Consider the following 17,128-nt stretch of genomic DNA (forward strand, 5'->3'; position numbering starts at 1 on the left):
TGCTCAATTTTTTAACGCAGTCTGTATTGTGTTAACCGTCAGTTAACAGTTATAAAAACAGCCCGTCATGTTTACTCAAATGTCATGTACTATATTAGTTTCATTCTGGATAAAGGTTACTTGTCCACGCTGGTGTGGTTTGCTGTGTGCTCAAATAGGATAACTATCCTAATGCCTTGCAGTCAAGTCAACCTGCAATTTCCAGGTTTCATTTCACAGTTGTTAAAATCCCTCCGCAACGGCCCCTCCCCCACCCTCTATTTTTAGTTGCCAGCCAATAAGGATGCATTCAGGAAGACGTGGAATCCCAAATATACCCTGCGAAGCCACTTTGATGGAGTGCGGGCCCTGGCCTTCCATCCTGTGGAACCGGTGTTGGTCACCGTGTCAGAAGACCACACCCTCAAACTGTGGAACCTCCAGAAGACCGTTCCTGCCAAAAAGTAAGTTCTCACTGTGGCTTTTCAGGGAAAGGGATGTCCTAGGATTAGGCATGCGACAGTATAACATTTTCATGTTGCGATAAGTGCTGAAGCTTTTATCACGATATATGCTATCGCGGTATTGAAAAATATGTTGCAAAAAAAGTTAAAACTGTTTTTCTTATAACAGAAATACAATAAAACAATACACAAAATATAAAGTAAACAAATGTTTCAAATAGATGCAAAATAAGTATAAAGACCAATAGGTAACAATTTAAAATAAGGTCTTATTAAAGTTAGTTAATGCATTAACTAATATTAACAATAAGCAATAGCTACATTCGTTACAGAAGGGTATTTTTATAACTTTTTCAAAGTAATAATTATTTGATAACGTTAGTTTAAAAAAATACAACTGCTAATTGTTAGTTCATGTTAGCTCAAGTTTTGATTTTAAGCATGTATAATTCAAAGTTGAAACTAACATTAACCAAGATTACGGTAATAAAATGCATTAATATTAGTTAAACTGACAATGAAAAATGCTTTTAACTAATTAACCTTATTGTAAAGTAAAGAATTGGAACATTTTCGTCCATATTAAAATGTAAAAATGTTTAAGTCTAAGTATTTGGTGTTGTGATAAACACCAATGAGAATACAAACATCGAAATGGCTGTTTGAAACATTGAAATACTGTTCAGAAACAGAAAGTAGCGCAGCAGCTTTGTTTACGCCGGGGTTATTGGTGTATCTGCTGCATTTCGGCTGTCCCATCAGCGCCATCTGCTGATGGAGAGTGAATGTGCGTTTTCATTCAGCGTGTCTCCTTCACTCTTTCCGCCATGCTGCTCGTGTTGTTTACATCAGAGTGCACACGTCTCTTACGCAGCACACACGCACTTGTACATTTTAACCGGTTGATTAAAAAGTATTCAAAAAATCTGTTGGTAATAAATAATTATTTGCAGTATTTTTAAGTGCCTACGATAACAATAACGTGCATGCTTATTATCGTGATATGTCGTATTACCGTATTTTGGCACATGTCTACTTGCTATTGGTTTTGATCTTAAGAATGATTCCTCAAGGAGCACGTTGATTTTATCATGTTGTTTTTTTTCCCATTAATGTTCCAATCAAATTGCTAAACAAAGTTTTATCTTGCTTTTCAGAAGTGCCTCTTTTGATGTGGAGCCCATATACACATTTAGAGGGCATGTGTAAGTATTGATTTCATGACTGACTTCAATTGTAGGGTCAAAGATTTGTGACAGTATGGATGATTCTGTGCATTTAGTGCTCCCCTGACCTCTGCCAAGCCCGTTCATTAGATGGTGGCGTGATTCATTACTAATTCTTCACAACATGAGCATAGTGAAGTTAGCTATTCAGAGATGCATTCCGTACATTTTCAAGTTCAAGTTTATTATTAGCCATTTCAACAGAGTTGATAGGAATTTGTCTTGGTATGCTCACATACAGCTTAATTGACATAGTACACTAACATTACAGCGCATTCCACACATACTTCATGACAACAACAATACACGGACATAAAAGCCTCATATTGCACATAAGATGAATTAGCAGAATGACCAGATGAAGGGTGCTTGAATAAACAGAACCTCAAAAAACATACTGGAAGTAAACTGATAAAAAAAGCATTCAGTATCCTAGCCTCAGACCATGTTTAGGTGACGGATGTCCTGAGGATAGGTACTGTCTCTGAAGCGTGATGTTCTGCTGGTAATGCTTCTATACCTCTTGTCTGATGACAGAATGTTAAATAAATTATTTGCCTTTTGAGTGATTTGAGTTTTAATTTCTCTTGCCCTTATTTGTCCCAGTGCTCTTCTACACTATACTGACACCTACTTGTGTGGATGCTTGTTCATTTCTTACAATTGACCGTTCGCAAAGACCCGCCCCCCTTTAGTTACTGTTGCTATGTCCGACAAGCTACGCTGCTCTCACGACGCACCATGTTCTCACGCAGTGAAAAATACATTGCGGAGCAGAGAGGACACTGACAAAGTGCTGACTGACAGGACAGACCAGGTTACTTTTGATATTATACAAAGTCTCACCTTTCAAATTTGGTCATTTTTTAAAAGAATTGTAAGCAATAAATACCGTTTTGTGGCTCTTTAATGTGTCTGACATATCGCTGTAGAGCCTAAGTTAAAGCTGCTCGTGAACCAATCATCTCTTCCTTCTAGTTAATTTAACATCAAATAATCATGAATGAACATAAGAAGAAATGTTGTTTTAACCGCGGAAAGGTGTCAGTACACTGTTTTTTCAAGTTCAAATCCTCCAACGTTAATCTACTAACTCTCCTGACCGCTTTGTCGGACAAAATGGCGGATGGCGAAGTATGATTGGTCAGATCGCCTGTCAATCAACTCCCTGCGAAGGGTCAATTGTGTGTTTTTTGTTGTCGTACCACCACATCAATAAAAAGGACATTTTTAGATTCAGTCCCAATGATTTTTCATGTGTTGTTGTTGGAACACAGCTGGCTGCTGCATTACACTATGATCAGTCTGTTGTCAGCGGTTGAGTGTGTGCTTGAAGTCCCTGCGTTTGTCCTCATTATGGTTAGTAATAGTAGTTGTTGGTCAGTTGGTTTACAGGGCTGGTAATGTGATGTAAACAAAAAATGACTGAGTGCACCTTAAAAGATGCAGTAAGTGACTGAGAAACTTGATATTTGAAATGAACCAAAGCAATCACAGCAACCCCCCCCCCCCCCCCCCCTTATTGCTCCGCCCCCAGAGTGCAATGCGAGGATGTCTCTCTTTATCATAGCTGAAGTGAAGCAAAATAAAGCAAAGATGATGAACAAATGACAAGGAAGAGAAAAAAGGAACATACAGTACACAAGAGTTTATACAAGCAAGTGTCCAGCAGGCAGCAGCACACAAGCTCCAGACAAACAGTGACACTCAAAACTGTCCTGTTAATATAGCTAACATTACAGTAACATTTATTTTACTGTGCTTCTCAAAACCAAGATATGTTATTCACGTATGGTACAGAAACAACGCAACCTCGCCATCTGTTTTCAGGCCTTCCCGTTTAAGTCTCTCCAGCGTTTGAATATTAACGCGGGTCCTAAAGCTCTTGCCTGATCATAACCCTTCTTTTTGACATTCCTCTGACCTTTTCTCTTTTGTAATGTCTCTAAGTCATCTCTTTCTACAGTCTTTCTAGAAATGCCCCTCTTGCTCACTCTCTCTACTCCCCCATCATGAGTGTATATGCTTTCAACAACTTTTCTCAGAAATCGCTTACTGCACCTTTAAACCCATGTCATGAAGCTCTTCTTTACAATTGTCTCCTTAGTCTTTTCTGTCGTTTGGAGTGAGTGTTTCAATTGAGGGTGAATGAAATATACACTCTGTCCTGTCCTTGTGAGCTTGTGTGGTTTTCCCTGTTGTTGCTCTAGGTCTAGGATGTTTACAAATCACAGTATCAGCACCTATAGCTGATCAGGGCAGGAATATATACCCAAGTTTATAAAAAGGGACATAATGATCTAGAGCTGCCTGTCATCCATCGACCTCAAATATGACTTATCATTTAAAACGCAAGTAGTAGCAACTTCACATGGCCGCTCGCTCTAACGTTGACCTAGATAAATGTGCGCTATTATTAGGTGCATATCAAAGTGTTTGTGTAAACTCACAATAATAACAAAACGTTGTGCTTCTGTAAAATAAAGAAAACAAACAGATGCGCTTTCTGCCTCGGTCTCCGTGAACTGGAGCGCGTCACAAAAATGAACCGAAACTTTGTGTGTAGGCTATTTGACTTACAGACATAAGAAATATATCTATTGAAAGCTTGAAATGTCTACTTTTAAACAAACCAATTCGAAAGGTGCACTTTGAGTCAGCATTTTCAGCATCTTTGCAGCAAGCTTTATATGTGCGCTTGAGTGCGGAATAGGCTGTATTATGCCTATATATATATTAAATGCTCATAATGGTTTTGTATCTGAATCCACCCATTAGATCTCAAATCCCCTGATCCTGTTGTTTCTGTTTCTGCAGTGGGCCTGTGCTCTCATTGGCTGTGACCTCGAGTGGTGAGCAGTGTTTTAGTGGTGGAATCGATTCAACAATACAGTGGTGGAACATCCCCAGCTCTAACGTAGACCCTTATGACACATATGGTGAGAAGATAAAACCAGTTTTCTTTTGATAGAACTTAAAAGCAAGTAACCTGCCTGATCGCCAGTATCTTCTCTATGTGTGGCTCAGATATGTACTCTGTTTTCACTCAGAGCCCAGCGTGTTGGCTGGCACGTTGTTGGGTCACAGTGACGGAGTGTGGGGATTGGCTTACAGTGGAATCAAAAACCGTCTGCTCTCCTGTTCAGCTGATGGGACGATCAAGCTGTGGAACCCTCAGGAGAAGTCCCCATGTCTCAGCACCTTTAACTCTGACAGAGGTGAGCGCAATGCATCTATGTGGCGTTTAATAATTGATTGAAGAGTTGGCAACTAATTTTCTTCGTTTCCTGTCTTTCAGATCATGGCGTTCCCACGTCGATTGATTTTAATGGGTGTGATCCAGCTCATATGGTGGCGTCCTATAACACGGGAGATGCTGTCGTTTACGATCTGGAGACATCACAGCCCGTCATGGTATTCGCCGCACAGGGAGAGAGTGGTACATTCTTCACATATGTTCTTAACAAAACAAACTACACTTGTGTTTGTATGATTTAATGTTTATATATAGTTCTGTCATTCAATTAAGTGTGAGAATTGGATTTGTGGTGTTTACTTTCTTCTGTTTTGTTGTAGCTATTCCTTTTGGGAATCACATTAATAAAGTAGTCACCCACCCCACCCTGCCAATCACAGTCACCGCTCACGAGGATAGACACATCAAATTCTTTGATAATAAATCAGGTCAGTGTGTTGTTTTGTATTCTTGTAAAATACCCTAATACGTACACTACTGTTCAAAAGTTTAGGTTCTCAGCAAGGCTGCATTATTTGATGGCAAAGCTGAATTTTCAGCATCATTCTTCCAGTCTTCAGTGTCTCATGTCATATGCTGATTTGGTGCTTAAGACACATTTCCTAATATTATCAGTTAAAAACAGTATTGCTTAATATTTTTGTGGAAACCATTTTTTTCAGGATTCTTTGAATGGAATGTTCAAAAAAACATTATTTATTTGAAATAGACAGCTTTTGTAACATTATAGACTTTTGATCAATTTATTGCATCTTGGCTAAATTCAAATATTAATTTCTTTGATAAAAAAATCTTACCTCAAATATTTGTCTGAATTATTATTGTTACAATTATTATATTAATAAATTATGCAACCCTGTGCTTTTTTATATTCTTATTGTTTATTTAGTTATTTAAAAATCTCTCTGTTATTCATCACCTTCCTTCTGTCTGTCTTGTTAAGGTAAAGCCATCCATGCAATGGTGGCTCACTTGGATGCTGTTACTAGTCTGGCTATAGATCCAAATGGCATCTATTTGATGTCAGGAAGTAAGTGTTTTTTTCCTTCAGCTCACTGTTTCAATGCTCACTTTTCCTTAACCATTTATGTACGTTATACAGTTATCTTCTACATAGTAATATTTTGTCACTCTTAAAGATATAGATCACGCTCGCATCATTGCAAGCCCTTGTCACAAGGAGATCTTTAGCAGAATGTCCAAGCTGCTCTTTTCCATGCGATGAAACTTTCATTATATGAAAGAACGCAAGTCATGGAGGTCTAGAAAAAATGACAGAATTTAAGTTTTGTGCCGAACTTGTCTCGAAGTATAAACTTAATGCCTCTTCTTCTTCATCTAACACAGGTCACGATAGTTCCATCCGCTTGTGGAACCTGGACAGTAAGACGTGTGTACAGGAGGTTACCGCTCACAGGAAAAAGTCGGACGAGGCCATATACGACGTTGCCTTCCACCCATCTAAGGCATACATAGGAAGTGCTGGAGCCGATGCCCTGGCCAAAGTGTTTGTATAAAAAGCACGTCTGAATTAACGCATACGTAAAGACCGAGTGAAAGAAAGGACTGCTTCACTGCCTTGTGTAACAAGAGTAGCATTTCTCACACTACATTGAAGTGGCTTCCACCTTCGCTGTCAGACTCACACCATACACAAAATACCAGGTGCCAAGAGGGGGACGTGCCGTTTTTTGCGATGCCAGTGTGTGGAGTGCTCAATCAGTTTTAATCTTCTTTTTGTTTCCTCGAAAAAAGAAAAAAAGTAACTGTAATTTACTGTAAGTCAAAGCTGGAGTGTAACCAGTGTTTGTAGCCTATCGACTGGTTTTGAACTGAGCTGATAATGTGTCCTGTAGGTATGTTTCAGTGACCATGGAGTGGTTATCATGTTCATCCATCAGTAGATCGTCACCGACCATCATCCGGGCACCAGAGGAACTGAGTCCCGCCCTGCCGAGCCATAAACCAGACCCTAATCTCAGTCGCCCTCCTCACCCTAATGTAGCGTGCAAACAAATACAGTTAAACTCGGTCAACCTTCATACCTTTAGCGTTTGTCTCATTTTTTTGTGTAAAAAAAGTATAGTTTTTATAATCAATTTTATATAAATAAAGACTGTCATCAAACCGCTGAAAATCACATTTTTTAAAGGGACTATAATCCCACTCAAGCCCTCCATTTTACGCGGTGGTCCTTCATGAAGGTCTTGTGTCTCGGGATGGAAGCCCTGGATGAGTGCTCTCTTTACGCAAACTACATTGCTTTAACGTTGTTTTATCATCACATAACGGAGAAGACTGTACGCTAGTAGAGGCACAGCGCGTGGTGCCCCAAGAGCTTTTAGGAATCTACAAATAAACTGCAGCATCCTGTCACTATGTGATGTTTCTGTACACCTTACTGTAAAATGAGTTTAAGTATCACAGGTTAGAGATCAAAATGTTATTGGCTTATTTATTTTCAGTTTGTGTGGATAGTCTTATCCTTCGTTGGGAAGTAAAAGATTGGGCTGTTGCTATCCAAACAGAACAGGTAATCCGATAGGAAATTAACGTATATAGGTTAATATAAAAGCTTTTAAAACATACAGTTTCTTAGTTGGCTGGAACTTGGGTTTAAATTCACCTCAAAACTTTTTTCAAATCAGAGGAGAAACGTTTTCAAAGTTACAGGGATAATTCACCCTAGAAAAAAACAATGTCATCATCTCACCCTCATGTCTTTACAAACCTGTATGAATGTTTCTTCTGTGGACATAAAAGCCATTTTGAGAAATGTCTCATTGTCGTTTTTTCCCCCCCTCATATAATATATAAATCGATTATCACTAAAACAGGTCCAGAAAACGCCTGTTGTTCCGCATAAGAAAACGTCAAATGTTTTTGAAAAGACACGAGGATGAGTAAAAGATGACACCATTTTTATTTTATTTTTTGGGAGTGGAATAGCTTGCATTTATACAAAAATTTTGGTTTGGTCGTTCTTCCCCAATCTGTTCAACGATTTTAAAGGAAACAATGCAGTTTATGGTGTAACAAAAGACCTTTTGTTTGTGTAATGCATGATTAATACTACAATAAAGTATTTTTTCTAGTCTTCCAAAAGTTCCGATCAGTTTGAAGAGTTTTGATGAGTTTTGTAAGGTTTTTGATTTACTACGAATCAACAGATTTTAAAGATTGTACCACATAGCAAAACAACTGTTGAAAAGTAATGTATATAAAATGTCTATAATAAATATTAAATGGTGTATCTGTATATGCAACATGCCCCTTGTCTCGATAATTAATGTTATGTGCGTTATCACGGTATTTGATTGACGGGTCATTGATGATGACGAATGATGATTGCCAAGATTCTCGATTTTAATAAAACGTGTGAGAGACTCAGATTGAGCAGACCTGCTACATAAATTAATTAATGTGACTTGAAATTGTTGGCTTCTGATTATGCCTGTTCAGAAGAGGATATTCAGCTGGTTAAGTTGTACAAACACCTTTATTGAGAAGAAAGTAATAAATTATAAACAAATGTACAAGCAGTTTGATGCCCCTCCTCCCCTCTGTTAATTACGTGAGGCAGTAAATCATGCATATGGAAAGGTACACAGAAAATAGGTTCGATAAATACATGAAAGTATAATTTAAGAAAACGGGGGGGACTTATATAATCAAAACGCTAATTTTTCAACCGTGATCCTCATCTCACACCCAAACATACGTGATTCATTGTGACGTTGTGAATGTTTTGCATGTGTATTGTTTGGTACCCCTGGGAAGGACCATGTCTTATATAACCCAGATCTATTTATGTAATTGTGAAAATGAAAGCTGTGTATTCGTGTACTGCCATGAGAATGCATAAGAGGGCGCTGTATCACTGACAATTCTCATCATGACTGCTTTTGCTCACCATCTTCTGCACTAGTACAATGCTTAACTGGAATTGAATCTTCAAGTCCCGAAATTAATATAAAAGAGCCTTTTGTTACAGTGACCCCTCCACAGGAAAAAAGACTTGCCAGAAGCAGTGAAAGAATGTTTTTTTCACCAGGAACATATAAAGACAGACTACAAATCACAAATAATTACATTCTCCACATTATAGAGAAGTTGACATACAATACTGTGATACATTCTCAAAAAAGCTGAAAAAACCTTTGGATCAAAGTAACATACCAGTTCCTTTATAACAAAACCGTTCAAATCCCTTTTCCTACAAAAAAAAATCAAAAGCCTTATTCACGCCCGCCCTTTTTCTCCATCCTTTCCTCCATTTCTTACTTCCTATTCTTGCACTAAAGCAGTTGCACTGTCTAATTGAACTCTGTGAAGTCCCTGCAGATGCCCCGTACGATGGGCTGCTGGAACTGCGCCAGGCCGGTGAACTCACGAGTGAAAAACACGTGGCTCTCCTTGGGCTCGGACGCCATCGCCTTCAGATCTTCCATTGGAGCCCAAGCCACTCCAACCGTGAACACAGTGATCCCTGTGACAAAACAGGAAAGTGCATGTTCAGGGTGACATCACACTTATTTACTTTGTAAATGCACTATATCTATATCTAGTGATTAAGTACTTTTAAAATCTCTTAAATTTTCAAGATTAGCTGTTTTCAACCATTCCCTCTCCCTCACCACCTCAGGGACCTTCACTATAAAAAAATAAAGCTACATTTTGTTGATTACACTTTATATACTAACTTTAACTGAGAACATTATCTTCTCAAAGGACCCCCTGGACCTTCAGGGAAACCTCTGAGGTTCAAGATGAAGTGTTAGTGTAAAAAGCGTACCCTCTCTCTGGGCGGCCATTGCCGGCCCTCTCACATCATCGTAAGATTGTCCATCGGTGATGATGATGAGATACTTCCTGTTGGAGCCAGTGCGGGGTTTAAAGAGACTCCGCACAGCATAGTTGATGGCGTCTCCAGTGGCCGTTCCTCCGCTCATGTATGGGATGTTCTGCAGGGCCCTCAGAGCATTATCTTTCGTGATGTGGTCATTGAAGTTGAACTCCATCCTTTGGTCGTAGGTGAACTGGATGGCACCGATGCGAGATCCGATGTCAGAGATGTCAAAGCTGCGTGCGATGGATACAATAAGGTCCAGCACAAGCCGGAAATTCCCATCACCTACACTGCTGGAGCCATCGATCAGGAAGCCCAGGTTCACCGAGTTATAGCACGTTTTGCTGCAGAGCATCTGATCGATGGAGCAAAGTTTATGAGCTAGTGGCTTCACAAACTTGTTGGTGCTGAACCAGCTGGGCATGGTGAAAGTGAAGAACTCATTGTCCTTGCACACTGCCTGTGAGATACATGTCAGTATAAGTGGATTTCAGTAAACTCAAATGTTCCCATTGATAAATGTGTGTGTGTGTGTGTGAGAGAGAGAGAGAGAGAGAGAGAGAGAGAGAGGTTCATGAATTCATGTTAAACATCTCACCTTTCTCATGAAGTCTTGATCGCTCACCAAGCTCATCTCCTCAGGAGAAGGTTTGGCCACAGACACAAAGAAGACGTTAATGCCAGACTCTCTGGCTAAAACTGCCGCCTCCTCCACATTATCAGAAGGCCACCCATCAACAAAAACCACAATGACCCGTGGGTAACCTCTCCGCACACCAAAATCCGGATTGAAAAAGTTCCTCACGGTGTGCAGTATGGCCTTACCTGTGCAGAAGACAATAACTCAAGCCTGCCAAGTTCTGCTTATTTCAGCTAAAGCATCTTCAATAATTACTCATTCCAACTAAAAACATTATGTCAGTGTCAGATTTTAAAGGAATGAGTCCAATACAAGTTAATCTATATCAACAAAATCTGTGGAATGCTGTCAGTTATCAAAAAAAATCAAATTGACTGTGAAAACAAAGGATAATGCATTTACAGTAATGTACTTAGACCTGATACTATGGACCAAGGCATTCTGGATTTCAAGAGGTTCCAATGCACATGTGAAAATGTTAGCATGTTACATTGCTATGCCACGTGGCGACAAGTGACTGTCTCTTTGATTGGGTTATTGTTTAATTTATTCAACCGATTCTTTCAACAACACTTTAGGAACAAAACAAATGGCTGTCTTTGAGTTACTGAATCTTTCACTCAACCGATTCATTTAAAAACACTCAGGCCGCATCCTAAATCGCATACTCTATTGAGTAGCTACTTGTTTTGAATAAGTAATTTGGCCTAATGGCGTAAATTGTCCATCGGATGCACACTTCAGAATCTCGACAGAAGTAGTAGGTCATCCTGGTACTTTTTGCCTACTCATTTATGAGTATACTGTGAATTCGGACATACTTCGCCTACTATAAGGAAGTATGCGATTTCGGATGCAGCCTCATTTTTCAGGAACGAAACCAGTGACTGTTTATTCACTCAATGATTCATTTAGGAAGAAAACTGAGTGTTGCTTAGAGTTGGCTCTGCTGTGGCTTCGTTTGGAAGTATTTTAGTTGACAGAGCAAAACTAGGCAAAGTAACTGAAAACATGGTCTAAAATATAAGCCACTTAGTAGTAACTTCCTGTTCATTGAACTTTTGTATAAAAGCGACATAGGACTACATGATTGGAGAAGTCCGGTATACGTCACCAGAGAGAAGCCTGTTGTTTAAATGGAATTTTTGTTTGTATTTTACTTTTCCAAAAAGGGTGGTATTGATTTGCTCTAGATTCCACCCAATCATTCGTATGAAATGTGTGATGAAGGGCAAGTTAAAAACCTGTATTTGTATTGCCCCCAATGTACGGGATCTCTTTGATGGCAAAAGTCACATCTTTGGCTGTTGTATAGTTTGTCAAGTAGAATTCAGTTCGAGGTGTCTCGCTGAAAGAAAAACGTGAAATTTTAGGCTACTTATTGACAAAGAAAGAAAAAACATGAAATGTGATAAACACCTTGGATGGGCAGAGATCACCTGGTTTGCACCACTCCTACATGAGGACCTGGTGTTCCAACCTTCAGCATGGTTGCAAGCTTACTGACAAAGTTCTTTTGCAAGATGAACCGCCGCTGTCCAATGTTATAGCTGCTATCTAGCAGCAAAGCCATATCGACTGGGCAATCTGAAACAAGGTAACATTTACAGTACTTGCATGTCATGGTACTTGGACAATTCAAAGTTAGAATAGTAAATCAGGTCATACAGACCTCTGTTTGCTGTTGTTGGAGGAGGCTTCTTTACAGGTTTTTTGACTGGTTTCTTGGCTGCAAGGGAGAAGTGTGATGTATGAATGCTCAGAGTAGACTACGTAAACTATCTCTAGTTATCTAAACACTTGTTACCTGCTCCAGATGCAACTGTGGCAGAACTGCTGGTTTGGCTGGACACTTCCAAAGGCAAGCTAATTGCTCCTGAGACAAAATAACAAAACATTTAACCTGACAAACCTTTATGAAGTCTAAAATTACTTTAGTTCATTTCTATATTCTGCATACTTTTATACACTATATTATTTATATACTCCACTGACCTCAATTTTTTTTAAGTTTTGTCCTAGTTATACTTACTGAGAATAGGAGCATGTCTTTTTGAAACCACAAAGTTATATGTTTAAAAAAGTAAGTTAATCATGAACAATATTATGATATCATGATTACACTAATTCTGAATTATTGTTTGAATTCATTATTATAATAATATTAACACTATAATACATTGTTATTAATATAATTCAAGTATTATATTACATTATATTACATTACATTACATTACATTACATTACATTACATTATATTATATTATATTATATTATATTATATTATATTATATTATATGTGACCCTGGATCACAAAACCAGTCACAAGTCGCACGGGTATATTTGTGGCAATAGCCAACAATAGGCCTTCATTGTACGGGTCAAAATTATAGATTTTTCTTTTATGCCAAAAATCATTAGGATATTAAGTAAAGATCATGTTCCATGAAGATATTTTATAAATATCCTACCGTAAATATATAAAACATCTATTTTTGTGAGTGAATGCAGCACAATCGCGAACATAAATGGACACCTTTAAATGCGATTTTCTCAATGTTTGAGATTTTTTTGCACCCTCAGATTCCAGATTTTCAAATAGATGTATCTCGGCCAAATATTGTCCTATCCTAACAAACCATACATCAATGGAAAGGTTATTTGTTTAACTTTCATATTATGTATAAATCACAATTTCAAAAACATTACCCATGTGATCCAGGGTCACATAGCCTATTGCGCAGATTGCAAAGAAGTGCTACATTGTCTGCATCTGTAAACAAATCTATACATTTAAAATCTAAACAGACAGGCATTTGTAATGGTGCAAATCGTAATTGTCTCCACTCACTGGCAATAGTGAAAGATGAACTCCATTGTGACAGCGACTGAGACTGGACACCATGAGCGTATGAGCTGAGGTAGTTTGTCCTCCCTTGCAGTCCGTGAACCTCCACAGGTCCACCAGATAGACTTATGATCCCTCTGGATGACACAGACATTTTTTCCTTGCTATTGGAGCTTCTTACACGAGTCTATCAAGTCAGTATCTTTAGCATTACTTCTGTGATTGTACCTGTGTATTGCTGCTCCACATATGCTGGAAATAGAAGCATATACTCCTGAACCAAAGACTGACAGACTCCACAGAGTGCAGTTTGCTGGGCAGAGCACCAGCTGACGGGCGTCTGGTAGATCCACCGAGCGAGTTCCACAGCTAATTGGTGTTGGAACTAACGATGTATAACAAAAGACATTATCCATAAAATGATTATTTTCTTGTCAAATAAAACAAACATAATTGTTAACTCAAATAGTAAATGTATTTCAAAAGGTCTATTAGCTACTACTAAAAAAAAAAATCAATTAATTAATACAAATAATAAAACAATAAAAAAGTAAGTGTTTCTCAATGTTGTGGAACTTAAAAAATATATATTTTCAAATTTAAAAAGTTGAAATTCTTCTACTTTGAAACAGTTTCTCCAATGTAACTCCATTCTTTGCATTTAGTATAAAAAGAGTTGGGGGAAAAGAATATGAAAAAGGAAGTCACTGACCATTTAATTCAGATCCAAAAGTGCAACAGCTCAAAGACAGAATACCTGTAAAAACAAGGGGGCAAATGATGATTCAGAATTACATAGAAGAAGCGTTCAGTATCACTTACTTTGATCAAATGAATCACCTACCTAATACATGAAGTACAGCAAACCACGTCGACATGGTTAATGAAGATATCTGTAAAGACAAAAGAACATTATACCAGACAACAATGAAGAAACTCACCCCATTCTGATATAAACTTTTTTTTTTTCTATAAAAAAATTACTAAATCTTCTAAGGCTTTTAAATCTTTATTTTTCCTTTTATCTGGGTGTGTAAAATTTATTTGGCACACAGAAGTGAAATCAGATATGATCCAGGAAAAATGTAATCTCCCCAGACACATCCATCACAAACAGCTCCTTTGGAACTGCATACTTCAGTTAATCCACTCACAGAAAGAGGTAGAAGGAGAGAGAGAGACAGAATGGAGAAGAAAAAAAGATGCATATCTGGATTATTAAAATTATCTCTATTAAAATGCATTAAACAGCCAAAAATCATCAACCACATATGAAGATTAAATCCAACTTACAGATATTGTGTAGGACGACGTTTCTTCAGCCTTAAAAGCTTTATAGAAAAAAAGATTAAGTAATTCCGTTATGGATGATATTCCAGAGGTGTCTGAATATTGAGGAAAGAGCTAGTCCTTTAAATAATGTCCCCGAAAACCCCAATGATTCTCTGCTGACATCACAAGAGGCGGGCCTTACAGCCAAACCACCTGAAAAGGACATTGTTTTAAAATCTCCTGCTTTTCAGCCATTTAGATCAAATATATGTACCAATATAATAACTATATGCTATAACTCAATGTAACCATGTAGTTTAGTTTATTCAGAGGTGGTGAGTAATGAAACAGAGCTACAAAGAGGAGAATAAAAAACACATGAACACATGTCATGTTTAGACCCTGACTGGGAGCCAAAACTTTACCTTGAGGCTAACGGGGTGTAATTATCCTTGATTCAGTGCTATACATATTATCTAAACACACAATCTCACCCCAAATGGTCCGAATGATAAGAATGGCAGTCTATCGAGAAGACCTGACCAAACAGAATGGAGACTTATCAGCCAATAAATAAAAGCACAAGTAGTCATGTGACAGATGCTTTTATCCTAAGTCCCTTTCAGAACACATATATTTGCTTATGTGGTTTTAAAAATTAACACACATCTTGGACATCATGCTGAAAAAAACTGTGAATCTTCTATAAATTGTATTTATTTTCAATATACAGAGAGTGCTTAGTGTGTGAAAGGGCAATTGGGTGCATTAGCATGACACTGTCCTGTTTTCAAAGAGGTCTTTGTCTTCTCCTGGTAACTTTTATGTAATCATCCTTCGTCAGCTGTACCGTGGACCATTTCCGGGTTTAATCCTGGCAGCAAACAGGAATATGATAGGTCTATGTTTACTGTGGCATCTCACAACTCATTGGCATTTACTTATTAAGTGCTGTGGAAGTTTGTAGGAGTACGTAGTGTGCGACAAGGTGCTTATTCAGTGCGACAGGTAAAAAAAACCTCTCTAGGAATGATACTCAATCCTCTTAGAACAACTGCTCATTGTAACAACTGGGAACTGTCCCAATGTCTCAATTAATGAATATTTCACAGAACACAAAGTCCATGTCAGACTCAAGCGGCCTTTCAGGAGAAAATTCTTGGGAAGGTCATGGTGGAAAACATTAAGTCTCTCTACCAGAGTGTGAACTTCCATATCAAGTAAAGCTTGGTTAGATAAACCATTCATGATTAAATTCCAGCGGTTTAAATCGCTTATTGATGGTCTGCCAAAATGAAACAAGAAAGCTGGTATTTTAGATTGTGGATAGTAAACAAAGACAATCAGGTGGTATTATTAAATAATAAAATATAATATGTACAAATTATTAATGTTATTAAAGGAACACTCCGACTTTTTGGGACTTTAGCCTATTCACCTTATCCCCCAGAGTTAGATAAGTCCATACATACCTTTTTCATCTCCGTGCGTGCTATAAGTCGGTTTGACGCACCCACCGCTAGCCTAGCTTAGCACAAAGACTGGATGTAAATGGTTGCAGCTAGCATACTAATCCAAATAAGTGGCCAAATAACGCAAACATTTTCCTATTTATATATTGTGATTTGTATAGTAACAGAGTGTACAAAGTCACATGAGACACAGACGTTTTTTAACTGTATAAATACTGGGAACTATATTCTCTGAAGGCGAAGCACTGCTACTTGGGCGGAGTGATAACCGCAGCACCTGAGACGCGCCGTGGTGAGGAGCAGAGAGTTCAGAGCATAGATATTATATAGAGACTAGATGCCCTATTGGCCGCTGGGCACCGAGAAATACGGCCGCCATCTTAAACCGGTCGCACTCCTAGTTTCGTTGCTTAGCAGCAGTTAGATTCCAGAGCACTGTGGAGCATTTTCCTGTTCTAATCGGCGGACCATCGCAATATAGGGCCCGGGATTACTTTTCACAAGTAATTTTTAACATTACCGTACTTTTGGTTGTATTTTGTGAATAGAATATTACCAGATAATTGAGAAGGAGCAAGGATCTTTGATATTACTGTACTGAAATCGTAGCCAGCTAACGTTAGCTAGGCTATGTTTACTGCATCACTCGGCATGGAGAGGTTTGGTAAAGTAATAATTATAAGAGCTTCTCGGTTATCAGATACAAGCATTCAACGGCCCTGTAGTATAAGCATAATATAAATATAGGTTATTTGTGTTTGCGCACGTGATATCAGGAAGCAATCTATGTAAGTTAATAACTTTAACTTACCTGTGTAACGTTAACTTTAATACACACATGACGGCGATGCGCAAATCGAGTGTGTGTGAGTGTGAGAGAGAGAGTAAGTGTATGTATATGTGTGTGTGTGTGTGTGTGTGTGTCACATCATTATTGTTTCTTCAACTTATTAAAATATCTTACTTTACTGAAACTATCTGTTTCTGCTTCTTTATCATATTTATAGTGTGTGATTTATAAAATACCTTATATTCTACATCACATATTTTGATTTTGGACGTCTGGTCACTTTATATCTGATATCAGAATATTATATTACTGTTAAGCCTACTATGAATATT

General features: G+C 38.1%; 2 protein-coding genes across 4 annotated transcripts in view; one reads left to right on the forward strand and one right to left on the reverse strand.

Annotated features, from left to right (window-relative positions):
• strn3 (striatin, calmodulin binding protein 3) overlaps nucleotides 1-8,176 on the forward strand; it is a 32,566-nt gene extending 24,390 nt beyond the window's left edge. Inside the window, exons 9-16 of the mRNA XM_079633568.1 lie at nucleotides 268-443; nucleotides 1,601-1,648; nucleotides 4,487-4,608; nucleotides 4,720-4,887; nucleotides 4,968-5,108; nucleotides 5,246-5,353; nucleotides 5,869-5,955; nucleotides 6,273-8,176. Of these exons, the coding sequence (XP_079489694.1) occupies nucleotides 268-443; nucleotides 1,601-1,648; nucleotides 4,487-4,608; nucleotides 4,720-4,887; nucleotides 4,968-5,108; nucleotides 5,246-5,353; nucleotides 5,869-5,955; nucleotides 6,273-6,442 (1,020 nt within the window). The 3' untranslated portion in view covers nucleotides 6,443-8,176. The remainder of the gene's footprint in view (nucleotides 1-267; nucleotides 444-1,600; nucleotides 1,649-4,486; nucleotides 4,609-4,719; nucleotides 4,888-4,967; nucleotides 5,109-5,245; nucleotides 5,354-5,868; nucleotides 5,956-6,272) is intronic.
• The window catches only part of coch (coagulation factor C homolog, cochlin (Limulus polyphemus)), a 76,695-nt gene continuing 67,101 nt past the window's right edge, over nucleotides 7,535-17,128 (reverse strand). Inside the window, exons 1-13 of one of the 3 annotated variants that reach the window (XM_079633573.1) lie at nucleotides 14,960-15,081; nucleotides 14,556-14,747; nucleotides 14,107-14,155; nucleotides 13,975-14,019; nucleotides 13,491-13,647; nucleotides 13,266-13,399; nucleotides 12,222-12,290; nucleotides 12,087-12,143; nucleotides 11,854-12,001; nucleotides 11,659-11,762; nucleotides 10,373-10,599; nucleotides 9,721-10,234; nucleotides 7,535-9,414 (exon numbers count right to left, since the gene is read on the reverse strand). In XM_079633573.1, coding sequence (XP_079489699.1) covers nucleotides 9,242-9,414; nucleotides 9,721-10,234; nucleotides 10,373-10,599; nucleotides 11,659-11,762; nucleotides 11,854-12,001; nucleotides 12,087-12,143; nucleotides 12,222-12,290; nucleotides 13,266-13,399; nucleotides 13,491-13,647; nucleotides 13,975-14,019; nucleotides 14,107-14,140 — 1,662 coding nt within the window. In that variant the 5' untranslated portion in view covers nucleotides 14,141-14,155; nucleotides 14,556-14,747; nucleotides 14,960-15,081 and the 3' untranslated portion in view covers nucleotides 7,535-9,241. Of the gene's footprint in view, nucleotides 9,415-9,720; nucleotides 10,235-10,372; nucleotides 10,600-11,658; nucleotides 11,763-11,853; nucleotides 12,002-12,086; nucleotides 12,144-12,221; nucleotides 12,291-13,265; nucleotides 13,400-13,490; nucleotides 13,648-13,974; nucleotides 14,020-14,106; nucleotides 14,156-14,555; nucleotides 14,748-14,959; nucleotides 15,082-16,006; nucleotides 16,082-17,128 lie in introns of those variants that run through there. The other 2 variants (XM_079633571.1, XM_079633572.1) reach the window with 2 other exon arrangements.

The sequence above is a fragment of the Phoxinus phoxinus genome (assembly GCF_949152265.1).
Source record: "Phoxinus phoxinus genome assembly, chromosome: 13".
In the NCBI taxonomy this organism is placed as follows: Eukaryota; Metazoa; Chordata; class Actinopteri; order Cypriniformes; family Leuciscidae; genus Phoxinus; species Phoxinus phoxinus.